The sequence below is a fragment of the Stenella coeruleoalba genome, assembly GCF_951394435.1.
Source record: "Stenella coeruleoalba genome assembly, chromosome: 19".
Classification (NCBI taxonomy): Eukaryota; Metazoa; Chordata; class Mammalia; order Artiodactyla; family Delphinidae; genus Stenella; species Stenella coeruleoalba.
The window spans coordinates 9601156-9617380 of NC_137165.1; the positions used below are offsets into that span (position 1 = coordinate 9601156).

General features: G+C 57.0%; 3 protein-coding genes across 8 annotated transcripts; all 3 read left to right on the plus strand.

Annotated features, from left to right (window-relative positions):
• The first annotated feature begins 215 nt into the window (after positions 1 to 215).
• On the plus strand, positions 216 to 2254 carry GABARAP (GABA type A receptor-associated protein). The gene is made up of 4 exons (XM_079905618.1): positions 216 to 436; positions 983 to 1061; positions 1199 to 1317; positions 1763 to 2254. The coding sequence occupies exons 1-4, from the start codon at positions 347 to 349 to the stop codon at positions 1826 to 1828; spliced, it is 354 nt and encodes a 117-aa protein (XP_079761744.1). The 5' UTR covers positions 216 to 346; the 3' UTR covers positions 1829 to 2254.
• Positions 2255 to 3182: 928 nt separating this feature from the next.
• On the plus strand, positions 3183 to 7549 carry PHF23 (PHD finger protein 23). Its single transcript, XM_079904990.1, has 5 exons — positions 3183 to 3385; positions 4975 to 5006; positions 5164 to 5256; positions 5799 to 6636; positions 6741 to 7549. The coding sequence occupies exons 1-5, from the start codon at positions 3352 to 3354 to the stop codon at positions 6953 to 6955; spliced, it is 1212 nt and encodes a 403-aa protein (XP_079761116.1). The 5' UTR covers positions 3183 to 3351; the 3' UTR covers positions 6956 to 7549.
• A 535-nt stretch (positions 7550 to 8084) lies between these two features.
• Positions 8085 to 16171, plus strand: DVL2 (dishevelled segment polarity protein 2). 6 transcript variants are annotated; one of them, XM_079905346.1, is made up of 15 exons: positions 8085 to 8508; positions 10675 to 10744; positions 11195 to 11340; positions 11471 to 11568; positions 11705 to 11840; positions 11947 to 12037; positions 12188 to 12257; positions 12363 to 12502; positions 12589 to 12665; positions 13362 to 13474; positions 13662 to 13790; positions 13880 to 14011; positions 14137 to 14316; positions 14755 to 14973; positions 15120 to 16171. In XM_079905346.1, the coding sequence occupies exons 1-15, from the start codon at positions 8315 to 8317 to the stop codon at positions 15566 to 15568; spliced, it is 2244 nt and encodes a 747-aa protein (XP_079761472.1). In that variant the 5' UTR covers positions 8085 to 8314; the 3' UTR covers positions 15569 to 16171. The 6 variants fall into 6 exon arrangements, with proteins under 6 accessions (XP_079761472.1, XP_079761473.1, XP_079761474.1 ...); XM_079905347.1 differs by having other exon boundaries at positions 11471 to 11580; positions 13407 to 13474; positions 15120 to 16170; XM_079905348.1 differs by having other exon boundaries at positions 13407 to 13474; positions 15120 to 16170.
• Positions 16172 to 16225: the final 54 nt, after the last annotated feature.

Here is a 16225-nt window from a genome sequence, read left to right on the forward strand (position 1 = left end):
AATGGGTTTCCAGTTATTTTCGACGATAGCAAAAGCCAACAGTCTTTCCTACGCCGCCTGCGTAGCCTCCAAGTTGATTCCAAAGCTATTGCACTGACGGCGTGGGGGTGGCGGTCAGTAGGTGGTGCTACGCTAGTGGCGTTAGGGCCGTTGCGCTAGCGGCGTAACATAGCAGGCGGGGAGGCTCCTGCTGGTCGGGGGCGGGGTTGGTGAATAGGGAAGTGGCCCAAGTCCCGGGATCGCTCCGCCGAATCCGCCCGCGCGTCGCCGCCGTCGCCACCGCCCCCCATCCCGGCCCCCCCCGGGTTCCCTCAGCCCAGCCCGGTCCAGCCCGGTTCCCGGGAGGATGAAGTTCGTGTATAAAGAGGAGCATCCGTTCGAGAAGCGCCGCTCTGAGGGCGAGAAGATCCGAAAGAAATACCCGGACCGGGTCCCGGTGAGGACAGTAGCCAGGGCCGAGGGCGCGGGGCGCTGGCGCTGACGCCACAGCCCGGGCTTGAGTCCGGGACCCGCAGCGCGGGCCTCAGGCTGCCGGCTGTGGCGGGGTTGGGAACGAGACCGAAACTGCTGTCCCTGGGACCGGAGGTGAAAGGAGTGGGGTAGCGGTAGAGCTGGGGGTGAGAGAATGTAGACGCGAGAGACAGACCTTGAGATTCATGTGGGAAGCTGTGGGGCGTTTGACAGTCTGAGCTTCACATGGGGTTTTTGAAATTGAAGCTGTAGTCGGCCCAGACAGGTCATCCCCTTTTGATTAAAATAACGGTTTGTTATGACGCCCTGTTTAGGGATCCTGGATGTTTAGGTGAATTTGAGTCAGTGGGGTCAGAATCCCTACTCAGGGCTGCGCCGCGTGTTCAGAGACAAAGAGAAATGAGTCTGGGGTAGGTGTGGGTGCTAGGAATGTTGTTGTTTGAGTTCTTGACAGGTGGAGCTGTCGGGCTATATACCTAATGTCTCTTAATTTTAACCTTCTCTTTAACAGGTGATAGTAGAAAAGGCTCCCAAAGCTCGGATAGGAGACCTGGACAAAAAGAAATATCTGGTGCCTTCTGATCTTACAGGTGGGAATCTGACCCAATACCGGGTTTGCTTCCTGGGGGTGGGAGCGCAGTCTCTGTGGGAGGAGGCTCCACATAGAAGGTGTTCTTTTGAGGGCATTTGTGATCTCTGACTTTATCAGGCCTTGTATCTTTGGCAGTTGGTCAGTTCTACTTCTTGATCCGGAAGCGAATTCATCTCCGAGCTGAGGATGCCTTGTTTTTCTTTGTCAACAATGTCATTCCACCCACCAGTGCCACGATGGGTCAGCTATACCAGGTATGGTGCCTGGGAAGTAGTGGAGGCTTTGGAGAGGAGTTGGAAGCACTTGAGAGGGAAAAAGTTTTAAGTCAGCAATTCTTGGACCAAACTGGCTTACTTAGCTCTCAATTTTATATTTGTTCTTAAAATTTCCACATAGTCCTGGGTTGGGGATTTGGACAGGGCCGTGGGAGTAGAAAGAAGAGAGAATAGTGAGCTGGAGCAACTGTTGTGATGCAGACTCTCCCCAGGCCCCTCCCTGTTCCAAGGCAGCAGAGAACAGTTTGAGGTCTTTTTGCCCAAGACTGTTGGCTAGAATAATACTGTTCAACATCTAGGGCCTGGAGCAAGTGAGAGGGAGAGTCAAAAAGAATGGTTTTGGAAGAATCTGCCCCGGTGGTGGGTGGTTCAAGTAACTAAGGCCCAGTTGCCTGAACACTGTTACTTTCTGCTTTCACCCCAGGAACACCATGAAGAAGACTTCTTTCTATACATTGCCTACAGTGACGAAAGTGTCTATGGTCTGTGAAGCTGCTGTCCCTAAGGTGGGGGGGTCCCATTCTACAAAGAGAGAGGTGGCCCCCCCTTCCTTGACCTGCTCCTCCTTGAGGGTCAAACACCACCTCCCTTTTTCAGGACCTGCACTTCCTAATGTTTGAGACTCTCTTCCAGCCCCTTTAAACACAAGAGTTAATGTGGGAGATGGCCTTTAGTACCCACTCTTTCTCCATTCTTCCCCTTTACCACCGTTCCCATTCTGCTTTAGACTTCTTGACTGTCAATCTGTGTCACATCTGGTGATTGTTTTGGTTTCTTTTCCCTTTCTAACTGCCCAAGGGGCTCAGAACCCCAACAATCCCTTCTTTTCACCACCTTCTTTTTTGGGGGTAGATGGAAGGGACTGAAATTGTGGGGGGAAGGTAGGAGGCACATCAATAAAGAGAAAACCACCAAACTGAACTGGATTTTTCTTTGTGTTGCTCCCCTCCCCCTTTTGTTCTCCCTCCTCGGTGGGGAAAGAGGAGGTTGGAGGGATAGTAGTATATTTTGGTTTGTTTTTATGTTGGGCTTTTCCTTGTGCATAAAAAGTGTGCTTTTGTTGTGATGGATGGAATACTGAGTATCATTTCATGAAAGTTCAGTTTTATATACGTGTGTATGGATTGGGTCCTGAGGTTATAAAAAAAAATTTTTTTTTACTGTGGGTTTCTGTGGAAGTTTGAAAGCACCTGCTTTAGATAAACCATCCAAGTTTGTCATAATCTTTTGGGTGAAGGAGATTTTCGAGTGTGGGAGCTAGTAAAAGGACTCTGTCCTCAGATGCATGTCGCTTAGACAGACTTTGTGCCGGCGCGAGGGATCCAGTGGAGTGTAATCCAGGAGAGGGAGAACACGGGGAGGAGGGAGCCATTATCACCGGGAGAACTTCATCTCCCAGCAGCCTTTTCTCTGTCTGGCCGGAAGTGGGGCGGTCCCCCGTGGGTAGAAAGAAGCCGCAGAATGAGGCAGTATGGTGGCCGAAAGTTCTAATCCCTTCTTTCCCTTCGTCCCCTTCTTTCTTGGCCCCGCCCAGCCTACATTTCCCAGGAGCCTGAGCGCACTCTTCCCCTCTCCCCTCTGCTCCCAATCTCCCCGCCACTCCCCGGGGGAGGAGATCGGTTTAGTGCGCCTGCGCCAATCCGTGGCTTGCTGGGAACTGAAGTTCCGGAGGGTTATGCAGTGTCCTTTTTGCTGTCCCCGGACGGACTATAATCCCCTTGATGCATTGCGCGTTAGCGCCCGCGAAGGGAGGGGGGAGAGAGGAGGAGGGAGGGAGGAGAGAAGGAGGAGGGAGCAGGCGGCCGGCGGCGCGGGGGGAGGGGGCCCGGTCCGGGAGTGCGGGAGGCAGTGGTAGAGGGAGGTGGCGGCAGCGGCTAGCGGACTCGAGTCACAACCGAGTCGAAGCAGACACCTCCGTGGAGCGAGGCAGTAGGAGCACCGAGCACCGGAGGCGGCACCGGGATCCCCGGCTCAGGGGAGGGGGGCGCCGGACCGGGAGGAGGGGAGGGGGCGATGCTGGAAGCCATGGCGGAGCCCAGTCCCGAAGGTGAGCTCTCGACCGGTACAGAGCGCTTAGCCGGCGGGGGGCGGGCGAGGAATCTATTGGCAAACTTGGAGGTCGAGCCCCGGAGCCCAGCGGGGGAGGGCGGGGAAGGGGTCGGGGGCCTGCCCCTGGAGGTGGGAGAGTGACGAGTTGAGAGACGTTGGAGAAAGAGGAGTGGGAGACTGGGCTGGGGGTAGTTGGAGATCAGGCGCTGTGTGTGTGTAGGGCGGGTGGGGTGGGATGGGGGAGCGGGAGCTGGAAACCCACAGCTTCGGGGGTTAGGGGCCGAAAGGGCCTCCGGCAGGTTGGGGCCCTAGAACTGGGAGGTCGGGGGAATTTGGGGGCCGGAGAGTTGTTGGGGAGGAAGGATGGAGAAAAGGATTGAGTGAGGAGCTCGGTAGTTCGCCGAGGTGGGGGAGTTTGTGGCGGTGGTGCCGGAGCTCCCGGTAGTTGCCGCCGGAGCTAGCCCGGTGATTGTTGGAGGGGTGGGCAGATAGTTGTGGGGAGAAGAGAGGGTCTGGGTATTGTCTGCGATAGAGAGACCTATGCGGGGGGTGGTTGTGGGGAGAGGGAGCCGGGAAGCGACGAGAGCTGGCTAGTTTTGGGGGCGGTGGGGCGGGGTGGGGGTTTAAGGCCGGCGAGTTGCTCCGGGGGGAGGGGGGGGTTGGTCGGTCGGCGAGGGTTAGAGCCTGGGAGTTGCGGAGGGTGAGGGGGGCAGCGGCGGCAGCAGCGGGGGTTGCTGGGGAGGAAGAGAGTAGCTGGTTGGGGGGGGCTCGAGTTTAGGGGTCCGTAGCCTAGTGACTTGCTGGCGAGTCCGGGGGCAGGGGGGGGGGCGGCGGCCGGAGAGAGCTCGGAACTGGGCCCGGGGCCCGGCGGGGAGCCCGAGGAGCTCGAGACGGGGAGGGGCCAAAGCCCCGGATGGGGGCGGGGGGACGGCGAAATTGTGGGGAGCGCGGTAAGGGGGGGCAGGTGGGGCCGCGTCCGGGTGAGAGCTCTCAGGTCTGTCCCGGCCGCGAAGTGGCGTTGGATGTGTGAGCCCGTGTGTGTTTGGTGGGGGTGAGGGGCGCGCCGGGCCTCGTGCTCGAGTAGAAGGGGCCGGAGGGCGGGGAGCGGTTCGGCGTGGTCATCCTAGACCCTGGGGGCCGGCGGGCGGCGTGTGCGGTCGCGGAGGGCCCGGGGCGGTAGAGCGCGGCGGGGTGGGAACTCCGGGCACTGGGCGCGTGTGAAGGACAGGGGCAGGCGGCAGCCCGGGCTCGGTCCGGGGAGCGGTATGGCGGGTGGGGCGCCGAGAGAGCCGAGGAACCCGGAGTCTAGAGAAACCGTGAGTTGGGGGTGGGGGGGGCGGAGCGCCAAGCCTCCGGTGGGGGGAAGGGGAGCGCTATAGCGAGGCTTGAGAGGGCGCCGCGCCCAGGCTCCGCCCCTCGCGGGGCGGAAGGGGGAGCAGCGGCGGGTCCAGCACCGCTGGGGGCCTGCTCGCCTGGCTGAGGGACCTGGGAGAGGAGGGGGTTCACTTGGGACCTCGGAGGTTGAGAGGTGGGGTCTTACACCGACTCTTTCCTAGTGCCTTGACTCAGCTTTTATTGCTTTCACAGATCCACCTCCGACCCTTAAGCCAGAGACTCAGGTGAGGTTTCCCATTCTTTTGCAGCCCAGTATTACTGCAGGATCTCCTGCTCCTTCTCTCTCCCTCTCCCACTTTTTCCAGATTTCTCACTCCAGGGACTATGCTTTTGGGAATGTCCCTCGTAAACTCTGTGTGCTACATATTTTTTTCCTTTCAGCCACCAGAGAAACGACGGAGAACAATTGAGGATTTCAACAAATTCTGCAGTTTTGTTTTGGCCTATGCTGGTTACATCCCCCCTAGCAAGGAGGTAGGGACAGGAGGACAACTGACTGGAGGGTGGTGTCCTAGGGCTGTAGAGGGGCTCTTGAGATTATGAGACTGTGTTACGTTGTAGGCAAAGCCTAGAAATTATATGTAAGACTAGGGAAATGGAAATTTTGGTGGGAAAACTAGTATCTGGAGTGGGGGTGGGACTAATAGGTGGTTTGAGTGCAGTGAATGGTTTTGGGGTGCTCTAAATGGAAGGTGCTTTTGAATAAAAACTTTAGGAACTGAAAATGGTAACAAATGAGGCTGTTCAGAAAGAGCTAGAGAAAAATGGCTCTGGTCTGGGGGATGCTGTGTTGTGAAGGCAGTGGGCATTGGGGAGATGGTTAGAATTTGAGGTCAGGGGTAACATGGAAGTGTTCAAGAGAAGATGCTGATGGGAATTGGGATGGGGATAAGTTTTCTGAATACAGTAAGATTTAGTGGTTTTGGCCAGATATTTTGGTCTTTTAAATTGGGTGTGTATAGGGGCTGAGATGACCCTGGGCCCCTTGCTGATCCTGGTCTCTTCTCCCCTTTAAGGAAAATGACTGGCCAGCCTCCGGCTCCAGCTCTCCATTGCGAGGTGAGAGTGCGGCAGACAGCGATGGCTGGGACTCAGCCCCCTCAGATCTCAGAACCATCCAGACCTTTGTTAAGAAAGCAAAGTCATCCAAGAGAAGGGCAGCTCAAGCAGGTCCCACCCAGCCAGGACCCCCAAGGTCCACTTTCCCTCGTCTGCAGGCCCCTGATAGTGCCACCCTGCTTGAGAAGATGAAACTCAAGGACTCTCTCTTTGATCTAGATGGGCCCAAAATGGCATCTCCACTGTCCCCCACATCCCTGACACATGCCTCCCGGCCCCCTGCTGCTCTCACCCCAGTGCCCCTTTCCCAGGGGGATCTCTCCCAGCCTCCTCGAAAGAAGGACCGAAAGAACCGAAAGTTGGGGCCAGGAGGGGGGACAGGCTTTGGGGTGCTTCGGAGGCCTCGGCCAGCCCCTGGGGATGGGGAAAAGAGGTCTCGAATCAAGAAGAGCAAGAAGCGGAAGTTGAAAAAGGCAGAGCGGGGGGATAGACTCCCACCTCCTGGGCCTCCCCGGGCACCCCCCAGCGATACAGACTCTGAAGAGGAGGAGGAAGAAGAGGAAGAAGAGGAGGAGGAAGAGATGGCAGCAGTGGTAGGAGGGGAAGCCCCAGCCCCTGTGCTGCCAACACCTCCTGAGGCTCCTAGGCCCCCTGCCACAGTGCACCCTGAAGGAGTCCCTCCCACTGACAGTGAAAGCAAGGACGTGGGCAGCACTGAAACAAGCCAAGATGGAGATGCCAGCTCCAGCGAAGGCGAGATGCGGGTCATGGATGAGGACATCATGGTAGAATCAGGTGAGAAGTTTGGGGCTGCCCAGGGGTAGCTGGGTTGGTGGGTTTGGGGGTATTGTGGATCTAAGAGCTCCAGCAGAACACCAAACAAACCTTCTTTTCCCCAGGTGATGACTCATGGGATCTGATCACGTGTTACTGCCGAAAGCCCTTTGCAGGCCGGCCCATGATTGAGTGCAGCCTGTGTGGAACGTGGATCCACCTCTCCTGTGCTAAGATTAAGAAGACCAATGTCCCTGATTTCTTTTACTGCCAGAAATGCAAGGAACTGCGGCCAGAGGCCCGGCGGTTAGCGGGGCCTCCGAAATCTGGAGAGCCCTGACATATGCCATCTCTAGGCTGGAACTTCGAATGGCAACATGACTTGGGAACTGAGCCTCAGGGTCATCAGCCTGTCCCCCGGAGCTGGGATGTTGTCCCACTTCAAGGCAGAAATTCCCAAGGGAGGCTGGTTTGGAAATGAGTGATGTTCCTATCCTACCCTTCCTTCCCATCTTGTGGACTTGAACTCGGACCTATTGCAGTTGGGGGTGGGAAGCTGTCTGGGTCCCTAGACACTTAAGCTCTGTCCCTTGGACCTGCCACCGCTCACTTCCTGGGCCAGGGTTGGAATTGGGATGGAGTGGGACGGTTGTCTATAAAACTCTAGTGTAAATATAGCACTCCCCTCCCTCATTTTTTCTTTTATCTCACTCCCCATTTATTCTACACCGGTTGTATTTTTCATTTTGGACTTCACCTTTTGAGTATGGCAGCTCAGAGGTGGAGTACCAACCAGAGCTTGGCCGAGGGAGGAAGGAAAACAGAAAGGTGACGATGTTCTCACTCACCTCTTTTGTTTTTAATAATATTGGCCAGCTGTTTGTACAGACAGCCTTCGTGTTGTAAATAAAGCAGAGTGGGCTCTTTTGTGTTTATAGCCCTCACTGACTGTCCTGCTTGGGAGGGAGGCTTTGGAAAAGCTGGCTGGAGGTGGGGCTGAAACTCACCTCTCTTAAAAGTCCAAGCTGAAAATGGCCTGGCGCTGCGCCTTTTCCACCAACCCTAGGACCTCGATTGGCTCTGCCCCACCTCACCCCCCCAGTCAAGGACCTGCCCCCCAATTCCCACCCTCACCTCCCACTTGCACGCTCCAGCGGATCATATAGTTGCTTGAAGCTCTCTCCCTCAGGGGGTAAAGCGGGGTGCCCCCTGAGGGCAGAGGCCAGCCGAGCCGGGGTAGTTGGAGGAGGCGGGTGGGGACACACTTGGGGGCGGAGCCGTAGAGGGTTGGGAGACCGTTGCTGAAAGTGGCAATAATGTGACGAGGGCGCTAGGCGGAGCTGAGAGTCACGTGACCAGTGAGGGTCACGTGGTGGGGCGTTACGGGCAGAGCGGGGGTGGGCTAGTTCTAGTCACGTGACATGGGGAGAGGTGGGCGGGGCGCTGGAGAGCCCTCGCGACGTCTGCGGCGGCTGCGGCGCCGGAGCCCGCGGCTTTGGGTCGCGCCCCACGGCCCGTCCCCACCGCCCCCCCCCCCACGCCGTCACCCCGCTGAGCCTTGTCTTTTTCCCTTTTGCACCTTTCTTACGCTGGGTCGGTCGCGTTGCTCGCGCGTCGGTTCGTGGGAGTGCGCAGGCGCGGCGGGGGCGATCAGCCCCGCTGGGTGGGCGGCGGAGCCCGGGAGCGCGCGGGCGAGACCATGGCGGGCAGCGGCGCTGGGGGCGGTGGTGTCGGGGAGACGAAGGTGATTTACCACCTGGATGAAGAAGAGACTCCCTACCTGGTGAAGATCCCCGTCCCCGCCGAGCGCATCACCCTCGGCGATTTCAAGAGCGTCTTGCAGCGGCCCGCGGGCGCTAAGTACTTTTTCAAGTCTATGGATCAGGATTTCGGGTGAGCGCGAGGCCTAGACTAGGAACGACGGGGGCTGTGCTTTTGTGGGTTGGGTAATTTTGAGGGTCACTGGTCTGCTTTGGGACATGCTGGGATTTTCTGGGCTATAGTGGAGCACATCTTTACTATGCTCGTGTAGATTGGCTATCCCAGGACGGACAAGGTTATGCTTAGACAGATTGAGGCGTGCGGAACTGTAGGAGGACAGACTGGGATATACTAAACCAGATTATAGAAGATTAGGCTATACTGGAATAGAGTGGGGCACACTGGTTTATTTTTGGGTGTTCTGGTCTGTGCTGAGGTAGATTGATCTCTCCGCTGGTAACTACATTGTGAGTAGTCCTGTAGCACACAGGCTATGTAGGGATATTGTGGACTCTGCTGATGTAGATTGGGCTATACTGGGCAGGCTTGGGATGTTCTGTCCTATACTAAGGCAGACAGGATAGTTTGGGGACAGTCTAGTCCGTACTAACGCAGAGTGTTCTGTTGGGATGCCATTCTGGTCTCCAGCGGGTTCTATTGATTGATCTTAGTTTCTCTGGGGGCCTAGTTTTTATTGGGACACTCAATACAAGGGCAGACGGGGCTGACGGGGTCTGTACCAATACAGCTGGTACAGTCAGCTGTATTGGGATATTCTAGTCTATATTGGTGTAGACAGCTGCACGTGGTAGAATAGATTGGGCTACCCTGGGGTAATTTGGGACAGTCTGGGCAAGACCGGGACTTTAAATAATGCAGAGTAGGCCCTTTTGTGTTTATAGCCTTTGGGACTGTGCTCTCTTGGTCCTCAGTCTCAGCTCTTGAAGGGAGGCTGGATCAGGCTGGGATAGCCTGGGTTATAGGAAAGCTGAACAGACTGGGCTTTACCTAGAAACACTGTTGGACGTTGGGAAGGTGGTACTGTCTTGGGGGTTACCTTGGATTTCAATGTTCTATTTGTCAGCACTATAATCTGGGGTAGTTTATTCAACTTTTGTGCCTTGATTTCATCTGTGAAATGGAGTTAACCAGAGTAAAATGCTTAGTACAGGTGCATGGTACGTTCTTGGTGTGTGGTCATTGCCCTTATTAGCATTGAGTCTAATTCTTAAACTAGGTTATGATAATACAGGATAGAATCACTTGGAAGGCTGGACTATGCTGAGACTGGATTATGTTGTGAAGAATACAACGTTATGCTGAGACAGATTGATAGTGACTGGGTTGTGTTGTCACATTGATAATAGGTGGGATTGAGTTGACATATATCCACATTCTTAGAACCATATTAGGCTAAAGGGTTAATCCGACCAGATATCCCAATTTGGGGGTGAGTGTGTGTGAGAGTCTGTTCAGGGCAGAGTGTGTCATAGTTTATACGTTTATTAGTTTAGCCAGCAGGTATTTGTTAATGCTTACGAAGTGTCAGGTACTTTGGTCTGTGGCCAGGGACATGGTGTTGAACAAAACAGGCATTGATGATTTCACTTGGTGATTGAAAAGAAGGTCTGTTGAAGGAACCCATGGGAGAGGTGACCCCCAGGACTGGGCTTTAGGGTCTGTCAGGAGGAGCAGATTGCTTAGTGCAGAGTTTGTGCCAGGTGAGGCACAGGAGAATGGGGATCTGGGCTTCACCTCTGCTTGGGAGCTCAGTCTAGTGAGGAAGTACTATTCTTTGGTCTAATGGGTATTTTTATCTAGGGGAAGACAGACATTTGGACATCTCTCTGAAAGTGAGTTAGAGAAAACTAAGGAAAGCATAAAAGTAGAGATGTAGATGAGGACCAAAGCCTTTGGGGGAAGTTGTGTGAGGAATACGGTGAAAGTTGGAGGGAGGCTGCCTGCAAGCTCCTAAGGTTAGATATTTGGGGCAGCTGGGGCAACCTTACGGGAAGCCTTTGAAATTGGACTGAGAGGTTTGAATCAGACTCTAGGAAATCTCTGGAACAGCGCTGAGCCCCTGAGGATGAGCTGGGGAGAGAAGGAGAAATAAGAAAAGGGAATTGAGTTTGGTGATTTCTTAGGTGTAAGTGTTACAGCGTCAGAGAAGGGGACTCGGACAACGTTGGAGAAAAGCCACATCCTTGAGCTGGATGAAGATTGGGAGAAACTTCGAATGCGGGTGGGAATGGGGGAAGCCAGTCCAGTCTCACTGACCTTTACCTTGTCTCTCGGCAGGGTGGTGAAGGAAGAGATTTCAGATGACAATGCTCGCCTTCCCTGCTTCAACGGAAGGGTGGTATCCTGGGTAAGGGGCCCTGCCGGAGAGTCCCTCTGGCATTGCCAAACTCCTCCAAGCCTCAGCCTGTGCCCGCCCCCTCGCAGTTGCCGGAAGCTCTGGCTCTTTGCCTCCTTACCTGTTTGTTTCTTTGTTTGTTTTTGGCCATGCCCTGTGTGGCCTTCCCGACAGGGATTGAACCTGGGCCTGCCGGTGAGAGCGCCGAGTCCTAACCGCTGTACTGCCAGGGAACTCCCATCCTCCTTACCTTTTGGAGAGCCAGCCAGCTGGAGCTCCTCAGCCTTCTCCTTCTGGAGCCTCTAATGCTTGCTGCCGCTTTTTTTGTGCTTTTCTGCGGGCTCTCTCAGGCGCCGTCCCCTTTTCTAGTCTTTCCTCTTACTCTCATCTCATGTGCCTCTCATATTCCTCATTGAGCCGTTTTTTGTTGTTGTTCTTTTCAAATCACTTGCATTCTTCTAGTTAGTGTCATCAGATAACCCCCAACCTGAGATGGCCCCCCCAGCCCACGAGCCTCGGACAGACCCGGTGCCTCCACCGCCACCTGTACCCCCTCTGCCACCAGAGAGGACCAGTGGCATTGGAGACTCCAGGCCTCCATCCTTCCAGTGAGTCCTTGGGATTCTTGAGTCCAGGGGAGGGAGGTGAGGAGGGAATCCAAGCCCCTTGGGAGGGGAAGCCGACGATTAGGAGCCTTGTCCCACTGACGCAGGTGGGAAACCCTCTCTGCCCATCTAGCCCTAACGTGTCTAGCAGCCGGGAAAATCTGGAGCCCGAGACAGAAACAGAGTCAGTGGTGTCTCTGAGGCGGGAGCGACCTCGCAGGCGAGACAGCAGTGAGCGCGGCGGTGAGGGGGGCCAGGCCTGGAGGCCGGCTAGACTGGGAGTTGGGGAGGGGTCGGCTCCGACCCAAAGCCCTGACAAGGGTGAGGAGCCCGAGTCCTGGTTCCTGAGGTTCCTGTTCTCCCTCAGCGGGGGGCCACCGGCCCAGCGGCCCCTCGAGGCTGGAGCGCCACCTGGCAGGGTACGAGAGCTCCTCCACCCTCATGACCAGTGAGCTGGAGAGCACCAGCCTGGGGGACTCGGACGAGGAGGACACCATGAGCAGGTGGGGCTCCGTAGGCCTCCCCGGGGTGCCCCCCCACCGCCACCCCGTCCTCTCCTTTGGCCCCGCGACCACCGCCCGGCCAGCTCCCCGCCCGACCTCCCGGCAGGTTCAGCAGCTCCACGGAGCAGAGCAGCGCCTCCCGCCTCCTCAAGCGCCACCGGCGGCGGAGGAAACAGCGGCCACCCCGCCTGGAGAGGGTGAGGGGCTTCTTGTGGGGCAGCTGGACCTCGGGGGAGCTGGGGGCACGGGCCTTGGTTTCGGGGGTACAAGGCCCAGACAGGGAGAATGCTGGGGCTTGTCCCGGCTTGTTGGAGGCAGTCCGGCTCCTTCCCCTTTACCCACCACAGGCCTCATCCTTCAGCAGCGTCACCGATTCCACCATGTCTCTCAACATCATCACAGTCACGCTCAACATGGGTATGGAGGGCGCCCGGGCCCTGGGGGCTGGGAGGACCTGGTCTCCAGGGTCCCTGGGAGGCATGAGGCTGGGCCTTCCTCTCGTCACATGGCCTCCCTCCACAGAGAAGTACAACTTCCTGGGCATCTCCATCGTGGGTCAGAGCAACGAGCGGGGAGATGGAGGCATCTACATCGGCTCCATCATGAAGGGTGGGGCTGTGGCGGCTGATGGGCGCATTGAGCCCGGGGACATGCTTTTGCAGGTGAGCTGGGGCGGGGCCACCCGCTGACCCAGGCCGGGGCCCTCAGCCCCTCTCCCCCACCTTTGACCCACCGCCCCTCCTGCCAGGTGAACGACATGAACTTTGAGAACATGAGCAACGATGATGCGGTGCGGGTGCTGAGGGACATCGTGCACAAGCCGGGGTGAGCCTTCGAGCTGGTCCCAGGTCCTTGGTTCTCTTTCGTTGCCTTTTCACCTTTCGTTTTATTATTTTAAAAAGTGGTAAAACATAACGCTCATCAGAAAGTACGTAATATGGGACTTCCCTGGCGGTCCAGTGGTTGGGACTCCGCGCTTCCACTGCAGGGAGCGAGGGTTCGGTCCTTGGTCAGGGAACTAAGATCCCACATACCGCACGGCGCTGCCCAAAAAAAATACATAGAGCAAGAACGCGTAACAAGTGAGTCTGGAGTGAGTGGGTGTTTGCGTCGCCACCGCCTAGATCATGACCTAGAAGCTTTCTGACCCGCGGAGAGCCCCTCACGGTGTCCCTTCCCACTCCCTCCCTCCTCACTCCCCCAGAGGTAACCACTCTCCTGATGCTTTGGTCATCGCCACGATGGTTTGCTTGGTCGTTGTTTCACCGGCCATACACGTGTTTTTGAACAACACAGTTTAGTTTTACCTGTTTTCGGACTTGCTCTGAATGGGACCATGCAGCGTGTACTCACTTGAATTACTCAGCAGTGTGTTTTTAAGAGTTACCCGTGTTGGTGAGTCACCCGCATTGTGGAGCCTTCCACCATTACCTTCTCTGGCCCAGCCATGTCTGTGCTCCTTTTTTCTTTTCCTTTTTTTGTCCCTCACCTATTCTCATTCCAGGCTTCCCCACTCCTCAGGCCTCTCCCCTCACCCCAGCCTGACTGGCCTCCTCTTCCTCACAGCCCCATCGTGCTGACTGTAGCCAAGTGCTGGGATCCCTCTCCCCAGGCCTATTTCACTCTCCCCCGAAGTGAGTGATGCTCAGGGACCTGTAGCTGGGAGGACAGGGCGGGTGTGGATACCCTTGGCCTCCAGGCTACAGGGAGTGGGTGGGTGAGGGTCAAGGTGGGGCTGGGACAGGAGTCTGATTCGGGGAGGGACAGGGCTGGCTCTCTGGGACTGGGAAGTGACCATCTTGGTGGCCTTCGCTCTCCCAGATGAGCCCATCCAGCCGATTGACCCTGCTGCCTGGGTCTCACACTCTGCTGCGCTGACTGGCACCTTCCCAGCCTATCCAGGTTCTTCGTCCATGAGCACCATCACATCTGGGTCCTCTCTTCCGGATGGTGAGCCCCCAGGCCCACCTCATCCAGCATCCCTGGAAGACTACCCAGTGTGGTGTGAATCCACCGCTCCTCTGTTTCTCCTTTGTCAGGCTGTGAGGGCCGGGGCCTCTCCATCCATACAGACATGGCATCTGTGACCAAGGCCATGGCAGCTCCAGAGTCTGGACTGGAAGTTCGGGACCGCATGTGGCTCAAGATCACCATCCCTAACGCCTTTCTGGGTACGGCTGGGCTCTGGGCAGGTGGTGTGGGGAGGAGGAGGCCACAGCTGGGAGTGGTCCAGGCAGGGGTGAGGCAGGAGCTGGGGAGGAGAACCTGAGGCCTTTCTTTGCCCTGGGCGATCCAGGCTCGGACGTGGTTGACTGGCTCTACCATCACGTGGAGGGCTTTCCTGAGCGGCGGGAGGCCCGAAAGTATGCCAGCGGGCTGCTCAAGGCGGGCCTCATCCGGCACACTGTGAACAAGATCACCTTCTCTGAGCAGTGCTATTATGTCTTTGGAGACCTCAGTGGCGGCTGTGAGAGTTGTGAGTGCCCCTGTCCCAGCCCAGGGAGAGCGGATCTGGCCGCCTCGTCCTGCCTCTCCAACCCCAGGCCTAAGGGCCACCGTGGACGCTGAGCAGCGTGCGTCCTGCGCTGGGCCTTGCACTGGCTGGTGACACGCGTGGGGGCTGACGTCCCCCGGTGTTCTCCCGGACGAGCTGTGCGTCACGTGCAGGGTTGTGTCTGCTGGTGGGGAGGGCGGCTTTTCCTGAGTCACATAGAAGCACGTGGGACTAGTGGTGGCCCTGGCCGAGTTCCTGCCCTGATGGCTGTGGCCGGTGGGACATTTCCTGTCCGAGGCCTTCGTTTTAACCCCCATCATGGATGGTTGTGGGGAAACGGTTCCCAGTTCCTCTTCATTCGATGTCTTGGGGTGCTGGCTTCTTAAAGCAGTGATCCTGGGTCTTTCTCTTGGTTTCCAGACCTAGTCAACCTGTCTCTGAATGACAACGATGGCTCCAGTGGCGCTTCGGACCAGGACACCTTGGCTCCCTTGCCCGGGGCCACGCCCTGGCCCCTGCTGCCCACCTTCTCCTACCAGTACCCAGCCCCGCACCCATACAGTCCCCAGCCCCCACCCTACCACGAGCTCTCGTCCTACACCTACGGCGGAGGCAGTGCCAGCAGCCAGCACAGTGAGGGTAAGTCACCGCCAGATCCCCGTACAGCTGGGGCCTGGACGTGGGCACCAAGGTGAAGCCAGGGAGCAGAGGCTGGAGCGGGGACTGGGGAGGCCAAGGGACCCTGGGCTGGGGCTCAGTTGCTCCCATCCCCTCTCCCCCCACAGGGAGCCGGAGCAGTGGGTCGACACGAAGCGATGGGGGGGTGGGGCGCACAGGGAGGCCTGAGGAGCGGGCCCCTGAGTCCAAGTCTGGCAGCGGCAGTGAGTCTGAGCCTTCCAGCCGGGGCGGCAGCCTTCGGCGGGGCGGGGAACCTGGTGGGACTGGTGATGGGGGCCCTCCCCCATCCAGGGGCTCATCAGGAGGTGCTCCCAATCTCCGAGCCCACCCAGGGCTCCATCCCTATGGCCCGCCTCCTGGCATGGCCCTCCCGTATAACCCCATGATGGTGGTCATGATGCCCCCTCCCCCGCCCCCTGTCCCTCCAGCAGTGCAGCCTCCAGGGGCCCCTCCAGTCAGAGACCTGGGCTCCGTGCCCCCAGAGCTGACGGCCAGCCGCCAAAGCTTCCACATGGCCATGGGCAACCCCAGTGAGTTCTTTGTGGATGTTATGTAGAGCGCGTGGTGGGGCCATGTTGGATCTCCAACCTTGGCCTGTCAGTGCTTGGTGCTCCTGTCCTGTGATTGGGTGTCTTGTCAGTCACGTGCTCATTACTCCTCTGGTGCCTGGACTCAGCCTGTCCTGTGGGCTGCTGCCTGCTGTGAGGTTGTTGCCACTGTGACTCTTTCCAGCAGTGCCTGGTTCCTCCCCCTTCCCTCAGGGGTCAACAAGGGACCTTTGGTTATTTTTAGCTTTATTGTTTTTTATAAGCCTTTTTGGGGGGTTAAAATAGACTTTTTTTACATTTTTGGGACTATTTTTTTACTAGACGTTTTCTCTTTTGTATGAAGAATCCCTGTCTCCTGGGCCCCTTCTTCTAACCCCAAAATGTGATCTCCTACTCCATTTGCCCAGTCAGCTCTGTCCTGCACAGGGTGGGAGGGTGGTCAGTCGGTGGTACCCTGGCAAGTGGAAGGGGGTTGGTTCCCCTAGACAGCAGTCAAAGAAAGCTGGGGTATTTGGGGGCTGTGTAGCTGCTTTTGTTACTCTATTTATTTTAGTCACTTGTATAAAACACCAAATAAAGCAATAGGGGCAAACTCCCCGTGCCTCTGGCTCCTTTCTTTGGGAGGGAGGCAGGCAGCAAGGGAAAGGACAGAGGTACGGCAGCAG

Excerpts from the sequence above, each read along its gene's own strand:
- GABARAP (XM_079905618.1), top strand. The coding sequence starts at position 347 with ATGAAGTTCGTGTATAAAGAGGAGCATCCGTTCGAGAAGCGCCGCTCT. Across the intron at positions 1,062-1,198 it reads GGTGCCTTCTGATCTTACAG|TTGGTCAGTTCTACTTCTTG; the intron begins GTGGGAATCTGA and ends TATCTTTGGCAG. Across the intron at positions 1,318-1,762 it reads CGATGGGTCAGCTATACCAG|GAACACCATGAAGAAGACTT; the intron begins GTATGGTGCCTG and ends CTTTCACCCCAG.
- PHF23 (XM_079904990.1), top strand. The coding sequence starts at position 3,352 with ATGCTGGAAGCCATGGCGGAGCCCAGTCCCGAAG. Across the intron at positions 3,386-4,974 it reads GGCGGAGCCCAGTCCCGAAG|ATCCACCTCCGACCCTTAAG; the intron begins GTGAGCTCTCGA and ends TTGCTTTCACAG. Across the intron at positions 6,637-6,740 it reads GGACATCATGGTAGAATCAG|GTGATGACTCATGGGATCTG; the intron begins GTGAGAAGTTTG and ends TCTTTTCCCCAG.
- DVL2 (XM_079905345.1), top strand. The coding sequence starts at position 8,315 with ATGGCGGGCAGCGGCGCTGGGGGCGGTGGTGTCGGGGAGACGAAGGTG. Across the intron at positions 11,581-11,704 it reads AGACAGCAGTGAGCGCGGCG|CGGGGGGCCACCGGCCCAGC; the intron begins GTGAGGGGGGCC and ends GTTCTCCCTCAG. Across the intron at positions 12,258-12,362 it reads CACAGTCACGCTCAACATGG|AGAAGTACAACTTCCTGGGC; the intron begins GTATGGAGGGCG and ends CTCCCTCCACAG.